General features: G+C 40.2%; 1 protein-coding gene and 1 long non-coding RNA gene across 2 annotated transcripts; both read right to left on the reverse strand.

Annotated features, from left to right (window-relative positions):
* Positions 1–10: 10 nt before the first annotated feature.
* On the reverse strand, positions 11–15,285 carry PHYH (phytanoyl-CoA 2-hydroxylase). Its single transcript, XM_024580534.4, has 9 exons — positions 15,138–15,285; positions 12,832–12,890; positions 11,425–11,535; positions 10,616–10,784; positions 8,339–8,420; positions 6,477–6,658; positions 4,465–4,614; positions 2,424–2,555; positions 11–330 (listed from the first exon to the last, which is right to left on the reverse strand). The coding sequence occupies exons 1-9, from the start codon at positions 15,210–15,212 to the stop codon at positions 277–279; spliced, it is 1,014 nt and encodes a 337-aa protein (XP_024436302.1). The 5' UTR covers positions 15,213–15,285; the 3' UTR covers positions 11–276.
* On the reverse strand, positions 12,897–15,131 carry LOC123478536 (uncharacterized). Its single transcript, XR_006653749.2, has 3 exons — positions 14,740–15,131; positions 14,198–14,447; positions 12,897–13,719 (listed from the first exon to the last, which is right to left on the reverse strand). It is a non-coding gene; the product is annotated as an uncharacterized lncRNA (long non-coding RNA).
* Positions 15,286–20,957: the final 5,672 nt, after the last annotated feature.

Consider the following 20,957-nt stretch of genomic DNA (forward strand, 5'->3'; position numbering starts at 1 on the left):
CACACTTAAATTATACAGCAATCACATTTATTTGGTTGTAAACCTAACTTTATTTTCCTTAAGATGGTAATATTTCACTTTTACTGATTTCATATTCATCAAAGCAACACCGCTGCGCTGCAAAATTACCCACATGCAATTAAGTACCCGACACGTGCATTTTGATTTTGTTAACAAATGATAGAAAAGATTATGTCATCTCATTAAGAAAATATTTTCCTTAGACACCTTGTTTTATTTTGATTTCCTTTAAAAGAGTTATAGCAAAGGGCTGTTTCAAAGATTGATTCTTTCTCCTTTCACAAGCCGTGCTCGGAATCTCCAAATATCCTGGAAATAATGCCAAACAAAATGAGTTTATGGAACTCTTCAACTTGTCTCTTCACTATAAAAGAAAGAATGTAAATTTCTAGCATCTACAAATAGTTAAATAAAGGGAAAAAGCCTCCACAGTAAAGTTGTATCAGTAAGAAAATAAACCATATTCTGAGACTCTGACTAATTCATTGGCCAGCACCTAATATCATGTTAAACTACCTAAGAGAGGGGGCCCCAGACGGTCAGCCCTGCCGTATTCGGTACTCTTGGTGACTGCGGGTACCCTAACGGGCTGAGTGTTATGCTTGGTCACAGCACAGTTCCCCTCCATCTTCCTGTCTTCCTTTCGGTTATCTGCCTGACTCATTCTGAGTGATCTACTCCTGATTAGATCATAATCATGAAGATGATGCTATAGGTTAATGGTTTATTTGTTCTTTTCTTTGTTCTTAATTAAACAATTCAGACTTTCTAATTTATTTCTTATTTCTTGCTTGTTTTTTTTTTTTAAGCAACCAGCAAGATATGGTTGGAAGAACGATTTGGGAATTGGACCTGACTCTGAAGTCTAGCTCTGTCACATAACAGCCCAACCTCGTGGACTCTATTTTCTCATTAAGAGGGTGGAGCTACAGCCCTGGCCGGGGGGCTCAGTGGGTTGGAGCATCGTGCCGTATACCAGTCAGGTCGTAGATGGAAGACAACCAATCAATGTTTCTCTCTCACATCAATGTCTCTCTCTCTCTCCCTTCCTCTCTCTCTAAAATCAATAAACATATCCTCAGGTGCAGACTGAAAAAAAAAATAAGCATGTAGCTATAATGACTACTCCATTGGATTTTGGTGAAGAAATAGGAAGGGGAATATGAAAGTGCTTTTGTTTGTACCTTACAAAGAGCTATAGAGCAGAAGTTTGTATTGTTATTCTAAGTAAAGCTGATAAACTATAACTAAGAGAGTAATTAAAATAGATACAGGAGGTAATTCACTTAGTACAGTATTGACAAACCTCAAACTAATGTATAGTTTTTTTTCTGTCACGGTGTTGGATTGAAGCCCCCCCAGTTGCCAAACTATGTTGCCTTTGTAAGGCATTTAAGTACTGGACAAAGGGAGAGGACAGTACTTCCTAGGATCTGCAAATGTGAAGTCAGAGCATCTTCAGATATGGGGTGCATTCACAGCTTCTAAGGGGAGAAGGGGGAAAGAGTGGAGTAAGATTCTAGAGCTGGGAAGGTATTCAGAAAATGATCCCCAACATCGGTAGCCTGTCCCTGGTGTGCAACACTCTTCACAGTACTGGAGGGTCCAGTTATCACTGCGTGCAGTCTGTGTGGGGCTCATGTCTCCCGCACAGGAAATGCATGCACTTATGATTATCAAATGTAAATTTTAAAAATAGGATCAGCTCCTTGTTCAGGTGTTAAAATGTGCATAGTTTACAAAGCAAATATGTTTATGTGTTTGCCTTGGCTGATAATTTTTTTATTGATCCTCAACAGCATTGCATGTTCACTAATTAAAAAATAATTTACAAGTGATGCATATGAATTAGGAAAGCATATAAAATATTGTCTCATACCTCTTATTGATAAGCATTAGTGATCTTTAATCTCCACTACATGCAAGATATGCCTCTCATTAAATTCAGGTGCAAAGTGACTCACAGTTGCCCAAGAAGTTGCTTCCTGGGAGCCTAGTTGGATTCCCAAGGTATAAATATTCTATTTTGTACAAATAAAGGAGGAGTACAATTAACAGTCCAAACCTTTAAATATTTTCATGTGCTTTCAGAAGATAGCCTTTTGTCCTTCATTTCGTGTCCTCTAAATCTGTTTTCTATTTTCTTCCCTACCTGTCCGTCCTACAACAAGGTAGGCTGTGTATCCTGGGACAGCCCCAAAACAAGGAAGACAGCACGTTCTCAGCCCCCCATGTTAGGGAAGCAGGTAGAAACTGAAATCCATGGTCATTTCTAGTGGGTCTCAGCCATGTTTCTTCAATGAGCTCTCAACCCAAGCTTTCAAATTAAATCATGTATGAGAATTATTAAGCATCTGAAGAAAAAAAACTGAGATCTTTACCTTGTCATTTCATACACGTACCTTCAGAGAGGCATCTTCAAATCCATGCAATTTTTTTGCTAACGCCGCAACTTCCTTCTCAATGTTTTCTTGACTAGTGCCCTTCACATCGATGTAGTGGCCGTCACCACTGGCAAAATGGCAGGAAATTGCCTGGGCAAAGTGAACCAATTAATATTAGGGGGGAAAAATACCATCAGTACCAGCAACCAAGCAAGGTTTCATTTAGAAAGTCAGTTATTTTACTCAGCCGCTGATTTCTAGATTGAAAGCTGTTCCGTTGAGTCTTAAATCAGTCTCTTTGTGGCTCAGTGGCTTCCCCTCCCTTTGCCCGACTCCCAACTAAAAGCTACTTGAAAAATTACAAGAGGTTTTTAACTAGCTGTGATATTTATTTTCAAAAAAGGTATATATGGGGCAGAGAACATAATTAGTAAGAGGTCTTTAATTTTTTAACATTTTATTTTTCTAAGGAATGGAGAGCCCCAAGTGCTAAAAAGGAATGTATTCCGGGGTTTTTTCATCATCTCCTTAGTCACAGAAATTACTCAATCAAGTTTGTTATTTCAATGGCCAAAGATTATGAAAAAAAAAGGAGACATTTTGAAGGAAAATAATACACACACACACCCCCCTCTTGAATCAAAAGGACATTTAAAGTCTGATAGCATTCCCGTAAGATACCCATCTTGTTTCCTTATGAAGGCAAGGCAGGAGTTACTTGGCTCTTCCCATTACTGAAAAAGTGATAAATAAATCTGCTGCAAGGCAGTAGTTAAAACTACCTTCCCAGTCACAGGTGAGTTATTGAAGGTGAGCACTCCTGTCAGAAGGACATCTTACTTTGCCCAAACCATCACATTTTTACACAGTGGGGCCACAGACTCCATTTCCCACGTGAGCCCCAGTGCCATGCTGAGCTCCATGGAGCATGAGGCAAAAGGGGAAATGTGAATCCTTCCTATATGCACTGATATGTTTTCTTAATGATTAATGTTTTTCCAAACATTAAAGTGGTTCAAAAAATATTGAAAAATTGGAAAGTCAGTATATTAAAATTCTCCTTATTTGTATTGTGGTGCCTATTCCCTCCTTTGCACAATGCTGAGGGTTGTGCTAGCAAAGAGCTTAATCTTGTTTTTATTTAAAATGTTGGCATTGTGCTCATCACAAATTGTTTTGTAGTAATTTGTATTTTTAAAAGTATTATTGTAAAGAATAATATTTAAGTGGATTTTTGCGTTTTTTTAGTCATCGCTCCCAAACCTTAAATTTTGCCCCTGAAGAGAGCGCCTTCTCACCTCACCCCCATCCTGGCCCTGTTGAGCCTGGTGGAAATGTGAATGAAGGAGAGATGCAATCTGATAACTCAACCTTGGCCCCAGGGACACAGAAGGCGTTGCTGTACCAAATGATCGGCCTCACTCAGCCCCATAGAAACTCCCACTATTTAGTGTTGACAGTCATGTTATCATGGGAAAAATTTAAGTCCACAGCACCACCAGATGTGCTGAATTTTAGACAAACAAGAAATCTGGGAATTTATGAGAAATTTGTCAGTTTTTAGTGTGAGCAATAAAATCATATCATTTAAAATATTCTAAGACTGAGGAGTGAAAAACATGGCTGTCTGCTCTACGTGATTTCTAGGCAGCCAATTCAGAATGTTTCTTTTAGATCAATAATATTTTTCTTAATAGTGATGATATAAACTGTCCTCTTACATGGTTCCTATGAGCTACAGGCATTCCAAGTTTTATTATTTTAGTTTGTCACCCATGGTTTTTGCCTCTGAAGCACAGGCTGTCAGCTACCAAGGAAACTCTCACTCTGAAAGCAATTATGAATGATCAGGACTCAATATCAACAGGGTTGGGATCCTGAGGTCACCTGGCTTCTTACTGATATGAGAAAAAAGGCACGAGGTAGGCAAGTATATTTCCTAGTAAGTAAACTGGACTAACGTCTAGTTTAAAGTGACAATCTTTTAAATTTCAATATATCTTGACATTTTTGTGTTTAACCATTCATCTTTGGAAAGTGTGGTGATGTTAATGCATACCTTCCGGAATCCTTGAGTTTTGTTCTGACCAGATCCATGGATGAGCAAAGGGTGAAAGAAAACAGTGTCTCCCTTCTCCATCACAAGGTGCATGCGGGCATTGTTTTTGTCATAGTCCTGGATCCCATGGTACATGCTGTTAACTTTCCCCTGGAACACATAAGAGAAGTAGTCTGTCCTGGAGGAGGCCAGTAATTACAAACTTTATGGCTTACCCGGAAAAGCAAAGGTTCTCTAAGTTCTTGCAAGAGGAGATAAATAAAGTCAATTCTTTAAAAGATGTAAGTATACAAAATCTTCTCATACATCTGGTTTTAAAAAAAGTCATGTGTTGATATTAAAATCACAGTTTTTTTTTCTCCAAATGAAAACTGAATAATAAATGAAGCTCTAGATCAGCTTTGCATTTTTTGGTTAACACAGAACTCCTTTCCAGCCCAGATCTATGATCATTCTTTCCCAGCATGATACTCTCTTCACCTGGAATTTTGCATAAACCACTCTTCTATTACTCGGGAGTATCTCTGAGAAGCTATTGTCCCACACTAAGGGGGAGAAAATGCTTACTTTTTCTGAGCTCAGAAACCACTCATGTCACATTCAGAGTAAATGAAGAAAGGAGGATAGTAAATTAAAACATTGTTTATAACTTTCCAAAGTTAGTTATTGTTTTAGGTAATGTTTATGTGTTTATTAAAAACTACAGTGAAAAGTGATTTAAAGTTTACAAGCTTTTATGAGGGGGTGGGGGGGGTGGTTCTAGGGTAGAGGGAGGGCAGCATCCCATTTGCCTTTCTAAGACTATCCCAAACTCCTTTTGAGGTTGACTGCTTCCCTACTGGCCTGTGTTAGGACTTCGACCCAGTGCGCTTCTCTCCTGGCCATGGTGGATATGTAACCCAAGCTGAGCCAATCTGACTTCTCATTGCAGCCACTCAGATTCAAATCTGAGCAGAGGATGGAAGAGACCAGACAAAGTCAGGGTACAACTGCCCATGCCAGATGTCCCACCCCAACTCTCCACCGAGCAGAAACGTCCAGAGCTAGTCAGCCTCCCACAGATGCAGCATGACCCTGCTGCTTTCCCAAACACTCCCTTTTGCTTGCACCAAACCTTTCCTAAACCTTACCTTCATTGACACATCTCATACTTTCAGACTTTATATCAGAATCCACTCAAATTTTCTCCTTAGCACTCATGATCAGAGCATGAATTCTGAGATAGAAGTCCTTAAAACCATATTCTCGCTACTTCCTACAGAAGCAGTCACTCTTACTGCCTTAAAAACAGGTGCTTTTTCCATTCTGACCATCATTATGGAGTTTCAAGACATTATTGCCTTGAAGTTATAACTTTGGAAAGTTATAAACAACCTAAAACTTGGTTTCCCGGCCCCTGGATTCCTACACCTCCAATGCATACTGTGACACACACCTAGATTATCATTCTTGAAGAGCCAGTTTAATCTCCTCACTCTGGAGCTCAAAAGTGTTTAACAGTCCTCCAGCGTCAACAGTTGATATCAACAAACTGTTATGATATCAATATCATAACAGCATCAATCAATAAACTGTGGAACGGCCATGCGATAGAACACTGCTCTGTCTCTCCAGAGCCTCTGCTGGTCTCTGCATCTGGGAGGCAATGACCTCTCCCTCTTTGTTACTCCAAGAGCCATCAATCAGTGTGTAAGACCTATTTGGCACTTGTCATATGCATCTGGTTTTGCAGTGTTTATGTCTTACCTTTGCCTTAGGCTCTATAATCTTGGATCTTAAAGCACCTGCCCAAGTTCCCCATGTTGACTGGCTTTCAAACCCTTGTTGAAAGTGCAAGAATGAGTATTTTATCTGACATCCTTGAATTTTCCCTGATCCTAATTCCAAATCCTAGACCAATGTTTTACTATGAACAGAAATGCTGTATCATTGGTAAAACTCTTTATGTATACTGATGGGAAATTGAAACAATAAAAGATTCCAATGAAGACTCAGCTGCTACACAAACCTACCTCCCACTGGGGATAATCGTGTGGCTTCAGGGTGCTTTTGTGTGTGCCTGGGAGCACCACAAGGCAGCCGTTGTTCCGGTCAATGTGCTCCATGGCTGTCCAAGCACAAACGATCTTATTGCTGGGCCGGAAGGGGAAATAGTGCAGATCCTGGTGCAGGGGGTGGCGGGATGTCTTCTCGCCTGAAATGCAACCTGCTGTTAAAAGACGCTCAAGTCTCAGACTTCTTCTCCTTTGCCTGAAAAAACAGAAAAATGACCTAATCCTGCAAAAACCAAACGAATGAAATAATATTCTAGAAAATCAACCTTGAGAGATAAGCACCAAACTGGAATATCAAATCAACACAGGGACTCCGGATGCTATAGTTTTTTCTGGGTTTCCGGTAGCCAAGCACGTACACACACTATTTTCTAGCAAGTCGTACATATGCCATCATCTCTATTGTGCTTTATTCCTTCCTAACTCTGGTTTAGGCATAGAGCCTAGTATTCCACAAATAAAAATAAAAAGTTTGAATAATTACACTGAAGAGAGTGGTCAACTTTGAGGTCCCCTGATAGTCTGCTAAGTGGCTAGTGTAAAAAATTTAACTAATTAATGAACTAAATGAATGAATAAAAGGCCTCTGAGAGGTCTCCCCACCAAACTAAATAGAAGCATTCGGTGTATAATCACTGCGTAGAATCAGAGGTACCATGATCCTCTGATCCTCAGAGGTACACATTTACATATTTGTCCGGTTTTGCTCCCTGAGTTTGATTCCCCAGGCCACCTGATCTCTCCAGGCAAGACATCCAGAGAGAGAGATACTTGGTGATGTGAAGCTACAGGCCTGTCACATAAACCTCTCCCAGCCATTGGGAGGAAGAAAAAGTAGGAAAGATTAAAGGATCGCTAATGGCCAATTCACTACTGCTGGTATAGCAGAATTCTCAGCGTGGCCTTCTGCGTGAGTCTCTGGGGATGGTTAATAAAATGGAGATTCCTCGGTTCTATCTTTCAAATCAGTTTCTTGGGAAGTGAGGTTTTAGGAGCTATATATCAGCAAAGCACAAGAAATTTTACAAACAACTATAGTATGTGATTTATAAAAGTAGTTTTTTGTTTGTAATAATAATGTCTTCAGATCAGGAAGGCAGAACCACACTATTACGGGTGAGAATGGTCAACAAAGCATAGAGGTGTTGAATGACAGGAGCTTATGTCATATGAACTGTTGTTTATTACCCTGCATTTTAAAGAATCCAGTCATCTGAAAGTCCAGCAATAACCCTAAAGTTAATAATCTGAAATCACTATTATACTTCAATGTTGTTATGATGTAAGCTATTTTGAGTTAAAGCACTATAAAAAAACAAAATTCAGATGAGTAAAATTAAAGATCTAATTGGCTTTGTTATACGATTTATGAATCAGGCAGCATCCAGTCTAGCAGATGGAAAGGAGTTTGGAGGAGCTGTACAAAATGAAAGCCTTTGGTAGGCAGAAGGTGGAGGGACAAGGAAGCTACCAGCGAAGAATGGACTGTTTCAGGCAAGGTCACCTTCCTTTAGGAGCTGGCAGGGGTCTATCAGGCAGATTACCTCACTAGTCCTGAGTGGGAAATTCCAGATTGACTGGTTAAGATTTTGTTCTGTGGGAAATGAAAACTGCAATTAGATTAGGCATTAAGGCTGGTTTGCTGATGTGGGCTTAGCACAAGTGACTCCACTTTGGGCCCGTTGCCTCTTTTTTAATGATACACATATTCCTTTGTGAAAAGTTTAGCACTTATACACATGGCTCTAGTTAGAACATCAACCTTATATATTTTAAGTAAACATTTTTTTCCTCCTCCTCAACAAATGAAAGCCCTTTACCAGAATCTGGAGGTTTGTTTATCAGCATGGTATGCATGGCCATAATATTGGGTCCAGTGAAGCACTCCACATATTTCAGAATCTAAGGAAAGGGGGAAAAAAGCTTGTGAGAATTCCGATGCACAGGCACGTGGCACAAAGTACAACTGTCTTTATGAGAACCAAGATGACAATAGTTTGAAAAGAACAATTGGTATTTCACAGCATCGCACACAAAGCATGACAAAGTCAGCACTTGGAAATCGCTGGGAATTTATAACACTCTGAATTGACAGGCTCTTTGGAGCCTGTTGGAAACCTAACCACTTTTTATAGAAGAGAGATAGAAGTTCCTAGGAGGGATCAACTGGGAAGGACAGGTATACTCTTCTCTCAGTCAAAGCTGACGACAGTTGCCCAGCTAGAGGCCAGCTTCCTCTTCCTTCAGGGAGACTCTTCCCAGGAAGGGACTATGAAAAGGATGCAGTGCACTTGTAGCTGTCATGAGGGGCCCAGAGGAAAGAACAGCAGCCCATGGAGTTTATATTATGGTCTGGTGGGAAGAATGATCTTAAACAAATAATGACATGGGCATTTGGGATTCTGATACATGCTATAAAGAATAAGCTGCAATGAGAGCATGAGACAGGGAGGGCTGAATTAGTCACGGGCTCCAGCAGCCAGGGTGCTGCCCCCATCACCTAACCCTCCTTGGGTGGGGTGAAAAGCAGAAAAGACTCAACACGGAATTCCTACTATCTGCCATGAACTTTATACAGAGCCCAATTAAGCCTCACAGTAATCCCTGGAAATTAGTGTCCCCATTAATTAATAATCCTTTAAAATGAACATCCCACACAAATAAGACTGGAGCTAATAAGTTGCTCAAGTTAGCAAAGCTGGTTACATGAAAAAGTTGATATTCAAACTCCAATTCTGTCTGACTCCAAAAAATGAAGCCCATTTTACTGCTTTCTCACTATTTGATCTCTTGTGTATAAGGGATATTGGTAATACATGTATGAAACACTTGAAATGTTACAAAAATCCTAGGAGTCATTCCTGATATTTGTTCTTTTAATAAAGGCTGCCGTTTTTTGTTTGCTTTTGACTTAGGCCAGTATTTTCTAACCTCAGTCGTTACAAGCCGTCCTCATCATTTCTGCCGTGTTTTGCAGACTCTCCCACTATAGTTGGCTAGTAATTTCTTTAACTCCTTTTACTTGGTCTTATTCCAATTAATAAATTCTTGAAATCATGGGTTAGATGTGCTGGTTATTTTTCAACACACATTGAAATAGATAGCTATTAAAATATTGCATACGTCCTAAAAATTATTACATGAACCACCAGATACATGGTTCACACTTCAGAGACACAGAAAATCTAAAAATCCTGGTAACACTTCATTTGCCACAAGTTGTCTCTTATCTTGAGCTTTTCATCCTTGACCTGTCACACAGTTTCCATGTCCATTACACAATTTAAGGTTGAGGTAAATGGATGGTCCAGAAGGGCCACTTCCCCTCAGGTCACCAAAGCAAGGGACTAAGCATCACAGACCTGTACAGTCTTTCTTCATGAGACAAACAGTGCTTTGGTTATAATTTCTAATAAGTACTATATGGAATGTCTCCTTTAAAACCATTCTAAGTGAATGGTTCATGAACGGTGGCACAACGAATGTGTGCAATGGAATAATGTACAGTAGTTTTAAAAGTACGACTATATCCATAGGTACCTAAAGAATAATAATTTTTTAAAAACTACTTCAAATTTAAAAACACACTCACAGCTCTGCTGACCAGGTTCATAAAACAAAATAAACAAACAAGTAAATGGATTTGCAGTGAATAGCCTCAGCATTTTCACCCCTTCGTTACGCCTATACTGAGCATAAGAAAGACTCGCTCTTTAACACAGAATGCCTGCCCTTTCCAATCAGAGATAATTAACAAACTCGGAGTGGGGTTTATCGAACTGGACACTACTGACAATTGAGGCTGAATAATCATTTGTTTAGGGGAGGGGGCTATTCTGTGCATTATAGGATCCCTAGGCCCCATTAGCAACATCCCTGGCTTGAGCGCCTTAGAAACCAGTAACACACAATCCCTCCTTGTCCATGTATGCCAACCAAGCGTATCATGAGACACTGCAAATACCATCTCCCATTGAGAACCACTGCTCTAGGCCACAGCAGACACATGCTAAGGAAAAAAAAACCCCGACTTCAGAGGCAAGTGTGCAAATGGGCTATTAACTTAGAGAAAAAAAAAATGCAAGAAGGTCTTGAACCTCAGGGAGAGTGCAGTATCTGAAGAGCTCCTCATCTTCTTGGAACTCTTGGATCTTGGTAACCACTTTTTCACTTACAGCACATCCTGATTTTACAATGGTCACATCTTTCATTATCTGTAATCCAAATGGTTTTACCTCCTGTTTGCAGATTCTTTCAAACTCATTCCTAGAAAATTAAATTGGCAAATGATGTCATTACTGCTGTCTCCAAGCACCTGTTTGGCCCCATTCTGGGAAAGATTTACAGATTTGGGGAATGGGGATCTCTGCACTAAGTTGGTCTCCAGCCTCAGGTTGAATAATTCTGATGGAAAGGAGGAGAACATGGCCAACTCAGAAGTCCCTGCCTTCTAACTGTGAGGCTGGAATTCACAATCAGAATTCTAATATTCCTTAGCTTAGCAGACCATTTGGGGAAATACATGTGGTTTGGTTATATCTGAAGAATAATAGCAAACATTCCTGTAGCACTTACTCTGTGCCAGGCCTTGTTCAAAATCTTCTCTCAATGTTTACCTTATTTAGCCCTAACGACGACTCTAGGACATAAGTACCATTATTACCCCCATTTAACAGGTGTGGGAGCAGACACATGGAAAGGTTAAGTAAATTGTCCTGGGACACACAGGGTTGAGTGGCGGGGCTAAGATTAAAGCCAGCCAATTGGGCTCAAGAGCCCACGTTCCTGACCACTTTCTAAGGAACCAGATCACTAAACAATGTCTGAATGTGCACAAGCTAATCTTACTATATTCCCATCACATACATAACATGTATTTCTGTAAAATAGCAAATAGTTACCATACCTAAAGCGTTCAATATCAGCATCAGATACCAAATTTTTAATGACAAGAAACCCATTTTCTTCGTAAAACTTTCTCTGTTCTAGGCTAAGAACATTATTATCCAGAGTATACCTAAAGGAAAAAATAAATCTCAGATAAGTCCAATTTAAAAATCACATCCTAACAACATGTATCAAGAACCCAAGAAATGGTGATATTCCTCCACTCGGCATTTCTATTTCGAAAACTTCAAGGAAACAGTCTGAAAGAAAAATTTAAAGCTTTAAATCCAAATCATTGACTACTGTCTCCAAGAAATGGAAAAATAATTAACTATATCATCTCCACTCAATGGAATATGACTCAGGCATTAAAAATGAACAGCATATAATAAAAGGACAATGCTTATTATAAAATATGACAATTTATAAAACTCAGAAACTATTTGTAAAAAAGAAAAGGTGCAAAGTGCAAAAAAAATTAAGTGATTGCTTTTATGTAATGAAATTATGTATGAATTTTTAAAGTCCTTCTATTTCTCCAATTTTTTAAGAAAGATTTTATTATTTTATTTTATTTTTAGAGAGTGGGGATGGAAGGGAGAAAGAGAGGGAGGGAAACATCTATGTGCAAGAGATACATCTATCAGTTGCCTCTCACACGCCCCCAACTGGGGACCTGGCCTGTAGCCCAGGCATGTGCCCTGACTGGGGATCCAACCAATGACCTTTGGATTCACAGGCTGCCACTCAATCCACCGAGCCACACCAGCCAAGGCTATTTCTCTGATTTGAATTTTTTGTGTGTAATGAATAGGTATGGTTTTGCAGATCAGCAACAAATTCAGTAGATTTTATAGTTTTAATGTCTAGTTCACGCATTCTCCAAAGAAATCAAAGTAACAAAATCCAAGTAAGTGTACAGCACACACACAAAATCAAATCACCCAGTCTGCTCCTCTAGCTGGAATTGTGGCTGTGTATGAATATTCCATGGAGCTCAAATGTCTTCCTCTTCAAAGGTCATTTAAGATAAACCAAAGATGCTAGCTAATATAACCTATGACCATATGACAGGTGAATTTAAATGAGATATATTGTGCCTGAATTTTAAAAACCAGATTGCACCCTTTCTGATATTTTTCCTCCCTTCTGAATTTTAAAATACAAATAGAAAATTAAAATCAGAATCTTCCAAATTTTCCACAATTGTTCTAATTACAACTGTTATTAGAACAGTTGTAATTGTTCTAATACAATTGTTCTAATTACAATTGTTCTAATTGTTCTAATTTCCTCCTGGAAGTGGAGGCCTTGCATAATAAATTTTTACCAGACAATGTGATATATTGTGTTTTATATCCTACTTACCACTAAAAAAACCTTTATATACATTGTATGGTAAAACATTAAAATTAGATCTACTTACTGGAATTGTTGAGGATGGAAACTGGCAGGAGAAAGAGCCCCTGAAGTGGAGTGAGCTATCTAGGATGTGAGTTAAGGCAAATAAAAATTTAGAAATCAACCTTTTCTAGAAACAACAGTCTGCCCAGGACTGGCTGTCACAGGGAAGACTGGTCCTAATGGATATCAAGCAAGCTGGTTACACACATAACCTATGACAGTCACACACTGCTGCTTACATCACTTCATTTCATTCCCACAGTCACCTAAGGAGGTGGCTGGAAGCCCAAGAACTTTGTTATGCGCCCTACCACTCAGAGCAGGAAACCAGGTTTGGAGGGCTCAGGAACTGGTCCAAGGTCACCCCACAGAAGATGACTGAGCCAAGACTTGACCCACACTCTTTACTTCATAGCTTCCATCTATTTTATTCCACATGACTATTCCTTCCACTAAGCTGCTGAACAAATAAAAATTGAAAGTTTCAATTCTAGAAGTAAGGAGAAACATGTGCTATTCAAAAGAGGTATTTAACTTAGTTGGAATCCAGTCCAAAATATTAGAAACAGTTTGGCTGGTCGTTTAAAAATATTCTATAAAATAAACAATGATGCCAAGAAAAGTATGATCGACACAGCTGAATATAAGTGTAAACATCTTAAAGAACCAGCAGTTCTATTTTTTTTGTCCAGTAAGATAAATACATGATTTAGCATGTATTTTTCTTCCTTTTAATTTTTCATCTTTAGTTATTTTCAGAATGTCACTACTCATACACATGTTATTTTTAAACGACGTCTTTATTCAACGGGGAACAATGTTATAGTCCAAAAGAAAGGAGGGCCAGGAGTCAGAATTACTAACTCCTGTCTGTTTTCCATGTGGCAAAGAAGTTAATGACCTTTGTCAACTTCTCAGAAATATGTGGTTGCCAAGACAGTTCAAATGTCAGCATTCCAGTGAAGAAGACGAAGGAGAGGAGGAGGAGAAGAGGAAGAGGGAGGAGAAGGAAAAGGAGAAAAAGAAAAGAAATACAGATGAAAACACTAAATTCTGACCTTGACACTATTATAACAAGAACCAGCAGGATCAGAATATCAAATTTTAAAAGTAGTTAACAGATTGGACGAGGAACCTTAATTCTAGTTCCAGTTATATCTATCCCAATATAGTGGTGATTCTCTCAATTGAGCCTGTGTCAGAAACAGCAGGTGGACCCATTCCCACATACATTGATTCCCTAGGTCGGACGTGAGCTTGAAAATCTGCATTTCTAACAAGCTTCCACGTGATGCTGATGGTCCAGAGAACACACTTAAGACAACCACTGCTTTAATTAAATGACCTTGGCCCAGAGTGTTAATCTCTCCTAGCCTCAATTTTCTCACCTGTAAAATGCGATTATGTAATCCCCTGGATTCCCTTCATCAGTCTGTGGATGGGATTTTAAATGTACAGTGGTTCTGAATACATTGCTTCTTGGAACTCGGCTGGGAGAGCAATAGTGAAAGTAAAAGAAACTGCTAGTATAATCAAACATCTTATGAGGTGGTAGGATCCTATATATAGGCAGACAGAGGCTAGTCAGGTCGTTTAATGAGCAATTTCAATTTTGTAGGGAGCTTCCAAAAGTGCACCCTGAAAGAGAACAGAGCAGCAAAAACAACTCCATACAGCAATTTGATTGACAACGTGTCTTGTGCTGTAGTGACATCTTTCTGGACCCAACACCACAGCGCACTCATTGCCTCCCGATTAACTCGTGATGCTGAATGAGGAGGTGGACCCAGGGTACAAAGGCCTTTCCGGAACACAGTGTAAACTTGTAGGGGTCGTAGCCCTGGGCTCCTCAGACAAGAGCTAACGGAGGAGGCCAGAGGGCGAGCTCCCTGCAGAGGACGAGCGGGGCTCCCCGCTGAGGCCTTACTACCTGCCGGTCTGCCTTGGCTCCTCCTGCGACCACCTCGCTGCGCTCCTGCTCACCGGGCGACTTCGCTGTGACGTTTCTAGATTTTCTGGCAGGCGTGGAGGTCACGCGCGGCCCAGTTCAAGAAATGACCAGGCCTCTGAGAGCAGGCCCCCTTGGTGACAAGCAGGGAAACCGGGGCCTTAAGAGGGCCGGGTGCTGGAATGACGCCACGTAGCCCAAAGCGGCCAGCTTCGGCGACTGGGGCTGCGCCCTCCCGCCCCGTCCGCTCGTGCCGGCGGCCGAAAAGGGCTGTGACTATCCCGGGGACCCGGGGGTGGAGGAAGGTGAAGAACCGGCGCGGTGGTGGCCGCGCGATCCTCCAGGAGACCAGCCCGAGCCCCGCGCAGTCCAAAGGATACTACAGCTCCGACCGAGGGGCGGCGGAGGTGGCCCAGAACTACGCGCAGGCGAGAGGCAGCGCGCGACCCATCCATGATGACCGCAGGGAGGATGGGTAGCAGGCCCAGGGCTCCCCTGGACTTCCGCGGGTGGCCCCGCCCCCGGCCGGCCCCGCCCCCGGCCTGCGAGTGGGCGTAGCCAAGAGCCTTGCGCGGAGACGCCCCTTCTCTTGGAGTGCGCGCGCCGCCCCGTTGAGATGGCGACGGATTTCCCAGCCTTGGAGGGCTCAGTGACTGGGTTAAAGTCGCCCAGTTAGAAGTTGAGCCAGAACGTGACCCACAGTCTTAACAGCATAGTGTCGGATTTTTTATTCCACATGACCGTTTCTTCCACAAAGCTGCTGAAAGAATAAAATTTAAATGTTCAGCTCTACAAGTAACATATATTCTTAAAGAATCATTTAATTTAGGGAGCCCAGTCCGAAATATTAAAAGCAGTTTGGCTGGTCCTTAAAAAAGAAGCATATGAAAAAAATGTCTCACTGAAATGTCTGATCCACACAATCTAGTATAATTTTAAATTTCCTAAAGAACTAGATTTTTTTTTAATTCCATGATTTGGAGATAAGTACTTATACACCAGTGGAACCTCGATCACTAGCAGCGAGGCCATGAACATCTGCGTGAGAGGAAACCTCTCCAAGTTTCCTCTCACAGGCTTTATCATTATTTTTGTGTGTTTATGGTAAGAACACACAAAATCTCCTCGCTTATCAAGTTTTCTGTATACAGTGCAGCATTGTTAGCTATAAGCATTAGGCTGTATTGTTCATCTCCCGAACTATTTATCTTGCATAACTGAAACTTTGCACCCTTGGACAAACACCTCCATTACCCACTCTCACAGCCCCTGGCCACCCCCATGCCACTCTCCACTTCAGTGAGTTTGACTTTTAGATTCCACATATGTAAGTATTACCAGTGCCATATGTATCCTTTGGTGATAAGCTTTTCTCATTTAGCATAATGTCCTCAAGATCCATTCATGTTGTCACAATTGCAGGATTTCCCTTTTTTATTAAAGCTGAATAATATTCCATTGTGTCTGTATACCATATCTTCTTTACCCATTCATCTGTCGACAGACATTTAGGTTATTTGCGTATCTTGGCTATTGTAATAACGTAATGGATGTGGGAGTGCAGATGTCTCTTTGAGATCTTGATTTCAATTTCTTTGGATAAATACCCAGAAGTGGGATCTTGGATCATATGGTAGTTCTATTTTTAATTTTTTGAGGAATCTTCATACTGTTTTCCAAAGTAGCTGTAAGACTCGAAATTCTTTCTGTAAGATGTTTTCCTCCAGTATCTACAGATGAAGGAGTCAGTATCTCACTGCTTCCTTTTTTCTCTAATTTTTTTCATTGCTTCTTTAACTTAAAGAGTTACTTCCAGAATGTCCCTCCTCACAAACATGTAATCATTTCTTAAATAATGACTTTATACAATGTGATGAAACTGCCATAGTCAAGGAGAGAAACCACCCAGGAGTCTGAACTATTAACTACTGCCTGTTTTCTCCAAGGCAGAAAGGAGAGAGTCAGCATCAAGTAAGACCTGCCCTTCAGCCTTCACCTCTGGGTTCTTTATTCTTTTTCCCATGATTCCTCCTTACCCAGACTGCCAGATTCCTTTAGGTTAACAGAAATGCCCTGGGCCTTCTCTCATTAGTTCGTAACATCATCTCCTCAAACTGATCATCCTATGGCTGAACCTGACCCTTAACTTGCTGACTGGATAAGGAAAAGCACTAAGGTTTATCATAGTTTAAAATGAACTATCTGGCCTTTGGCAGGTACAGGAAATAGAACCTGCATCTTTCTGCTTCTGAAAAAAACCCTGAAGGTACTGGGAATAAACGAATAGGTGTCTCTTTACTGCCCTCACCTGATGAAAAGAGGGGACTGCTAGGAGGAGAAAAATAAAGCTAAAAATGTAAAATCAGTTCACACCTACATGAATTATTTAAAGATCTGGACTTTTACTCTCATGGCCCTGAAAGTTTTCACCTTCTGGACCAATGAGAAATATGGGTGAGATGAAGCTATCTATGTTTGTAATTTTAATGCTCCTTTAAAATAGCCTTATTTTACAAGTGTATGAAAAATCCCTGCCCTCCCTACCATTAGGCATTAATACGAAGGATATGTTTCAGTTTACCATTATTAAAAGAGATGAAGGAAATCCTTGAATACTTCTAATTGTTATCTGCCTTTTTTAAATTAGAGGGATGTTGAGTCTAAGAGTTTTTATTTAAAATCCCATAGGAATTAAAATGGTAATTTCTCTTTAGGTAAAGAGGTAATCTGATGGATTTTGCTATTTTTTTTTAAATAGCAATTTGGATTATTTGGAATTCCTCTAGTAGGCATCCTTAGTAATTGTGTTAAAAGGAATATATTTTTAGAACCATTGGAAACAGAACATTAATGTAACATTATCACAAGAATGATCATTTCTTTCTCCTTCCGAGTTTGATATTTATTCATTTCTCATTAAAGTTGTAATTTTGAGTATTATTTTAAATTTACCTCCTGCCTTTAAGTAATTTGGTTAATTTACCTAAATATTGAAAGTGACCATGAAGACAAATGTTCAAATACAATTTTCAAAGTCATTTAAGAAATAGTTTCCCTCAAATGTATAAGAAGAAAAAAATAATAACTTTTTAAGTAATAGCCATATTTGAGCAGCTAAGAAGGAGTATGACCTAAGGAAGCCTTGGATGAAATTGTTCAAATCTTGTTCACACTTGAGAAAATGTCATCATATAAATGAGAAGTTGTAATCAATTCCAGATTCAAAAATGCCATTCCTCACTCTCCTCCATTCCTCCTCCCCCAAATGCCATTCATTCCCGCTTGAGGAGGAGATATGACTGTAGGCCAGGTAATTTGGTAGCAGGATTTAAAGTTCATTTAACTCACCCACGCACCAAAAGGAAGCAAGCCATCGTGCCATCTTTCTGCAACTCTGCCCTTTCTTGGCTGTCTCTTCAGCTCTAGGACTGTTCATTCAGCCCTTCTTGGAAAGCCAGCCCTCCCCTTGTGCATTAACTCCCACCCCCTTCCTGGACTGCTCTAGAAACTTGTTCCAGCGAGTATTCGCTCTGTGTCTGTTGGTTGTTCTTGTACCGCCTCCTCCCCCCAACAGCTACAAGCATGCTGTTATTTCTCCTATCTTATAAAAACCACCTATTGATTCCACATCTTCTAGCTATCACTCACACATTGCTCCTTCCTTTTGCAATAAAACTTGAATAAAATTGTATAAATCCACTGTCTCCATTTTTCTCCTCTCATTTTCTTGGTGAGTCAGTATTTATCCTCATCATTTCACTGAAATTTCTATCATCAAGTTCACCAGCGATCACTATGTTGAGCATCCAGTGGCTGATTCTCATTTTAAAACTTACTGGACTCAGTGAAACACTGAAGCAACTTCACCCCCTGCTTCGTATCAGCCTTGTTTGATGGTTCTGCCTCATTCACCAGGCCCCTAATTCAGTCCACTGACATCTCTTTCTATAAACGCTATTAATATTTTCCTCAGTAATTTTCTCCAGTCTCATGACTGTAAATTCCTTCTGTAAACTAATGATCCCCAAATCTATATCTGCCCTGTACTATCCAATAAATTCCAGACTGTGGGCATCCAGCAGTCTCCTACACAACATCACTAACAGACATCTCCAAACAGAATTTCTGATCTTCTCCCCCTAAGATCATGCTCTCCCCTAAAAAAAGATAAGTCCACTTCCTAACCACTGGAAGAGGGGAATGTGACCTTGTTTGGAAAAAGGGTCTTGGCAGAAATAATTAAATTAAGGATCTCTAGAGGAGCTCATCCTGGATTACCTGGGTGAGACCTAACCCCAGTAAAAAGTCTTCCCCTGTGACTTTGACACATCACTAACCCTACTCCCGTCCTGCTGAGAACCACCCCTCTGGCACTCCGCGGTAAAGGAACAAGAAAAAATCACCGTGCGCACACGCATGCTGCCATTTCTTTAGATCTGAATTAGAATGTCAGAATCTGTCCCATAAAGATCATGGTCTCGAATGAAAGTAATTTAAGGAAAACAGTATATAAGGACACAGATATAATTAAGCTGTATGTTGTAGCTATAAGACAAACTTCCTATAAGTCATTTCCAAACAAAGAAATATAAGCTTATTTTCTTCAAGCCTATATCCGATGTCAGCCATAATTAAAACAAGTGTGAAGAATTGAGATGATGTATGGTACAAAGAGATTTTTAATCTCTCAGCCTGAACTAGAAACTGAAAGATAGATATGAATACGAGAGAGGACGGAAGGATAACATTATCATTTATGGACTTGTCTGGATTGAGAAATGTCAAGAGGACTCGGGTAATTATCTGGCATGACATGGAGTTAACCAATAAACCTTAGACACTTCGTGAGGACCTAATTTGTGCAGGGCTCTGCATAAAGAACAAGGAAAACTAAAAAGGGGTGCAGGCAGCCGTTCATGGCAGCAGAGGGTTCACATCTAGTTGGAGAGAAAGGCAGTAAGTACCTGGCAAGGGCTTAACAATCTGTACAAGGAATTTCTCCACAGGCAGTGTCTGTGGCCAGAGGAGAGTGAGAGAGGAGCAACCAGGGGCTCCGTTGGGGGAAGAGGCGTTTCTGTTCCAAAGTGATACATGCCTGAGAATGAAGGAAGATAGGGGCCTACCCAACTCCCAGGAACAATCTGTGCTTCTGTGGCCCTTCATGTATATTTTATTTTGCCATCAATCATATTAATATATATTTAAATATATATAACAAATAAATTTAAATAATTTGATGTTTTGTGATGGAATATAATACAAATTTACTTATACTCCTGCTCCCCAGGAAAATACCATTGTTAAATTTTCATGTGTTTTCTCTATTCATACATAGTTGAAATACACACACACACACATATTGTTTACAAAATTGATACCTTTTTTTCAGCCTTGTATTGCAGCATAAGCATTTTACCATCAATATATATTCTCCAAAAATGTTATTTCCTGGGGTGTAGAGTTACAGATTATTGTCTTTTTGCCCCCAGCTTTATTGAGGTATAATTGACAAAATTATTTTTATATATATATTTTTAAATTGTTGTTCAAGTACAGTTGCCTCCATTTTCCCACCTCCACTTTCCCCTACCCCCCCACCCCCACCTCCCACCCTCAATCCCTCCCCCCTTTGGCTTTGTCCATGGGTCCTTTATACATGTCCATTGATGACCCTTCCCCTCCTTTCCCCTATTATCCCCTCTCCCGCCCCTCCCCCCCTCTGGTTACTGTCAGTTTGCTCTTTATTTCAATGTCTTGGGTTATATTTTGCTTGCTTGTTTTGTTGATTGGTTCCACTTATAGGTGAGGTCATATGGTATTTGTATTTCATCACCTGGATTATTTCACTTAGCATAATGTTCTCCAGACCCATCCATGCTGTCATGAAGGGCAGGAGCTCCTTTCTTTCTGCTGCGTAGTGTTCCATTATGTAAATGTACCACAGTTTTTTGAAAGTATTGAACTTCCAATACTATGTTGAATAGAAGTGGTGAAAGCAGACACCCTTGTCTTGTTCCTGATATTAGTGGGAAAGCTTTTAGTTTTGCCCATTGAGTATGATGTTGGCTCTAGGTTTTCCACATATGGTCTTTATTATGTTGAGGAATGTTCCCTCTATTCCCACTTTGCTGAGTGTTTTAACCATAAATGGGTGCTGTACTGTATCAAATGCTTTTTCTGCATCTATTGATATGATCATG

This window comes from Desmodus rotundus, chromosome 4 (assembly GCF_022682495.2).
Source record: "Desmodus rotundus isolate HL8 chromosome 4, HLdesRot8A.1, whole genome shotgun sequence".
Taxonomy (NCBI): Eukaryota; Metazoa; Chordata; class Mammalia; order Chiroptera; family Phyllostomidae; genus Desmodus; species Desmodus rotundus.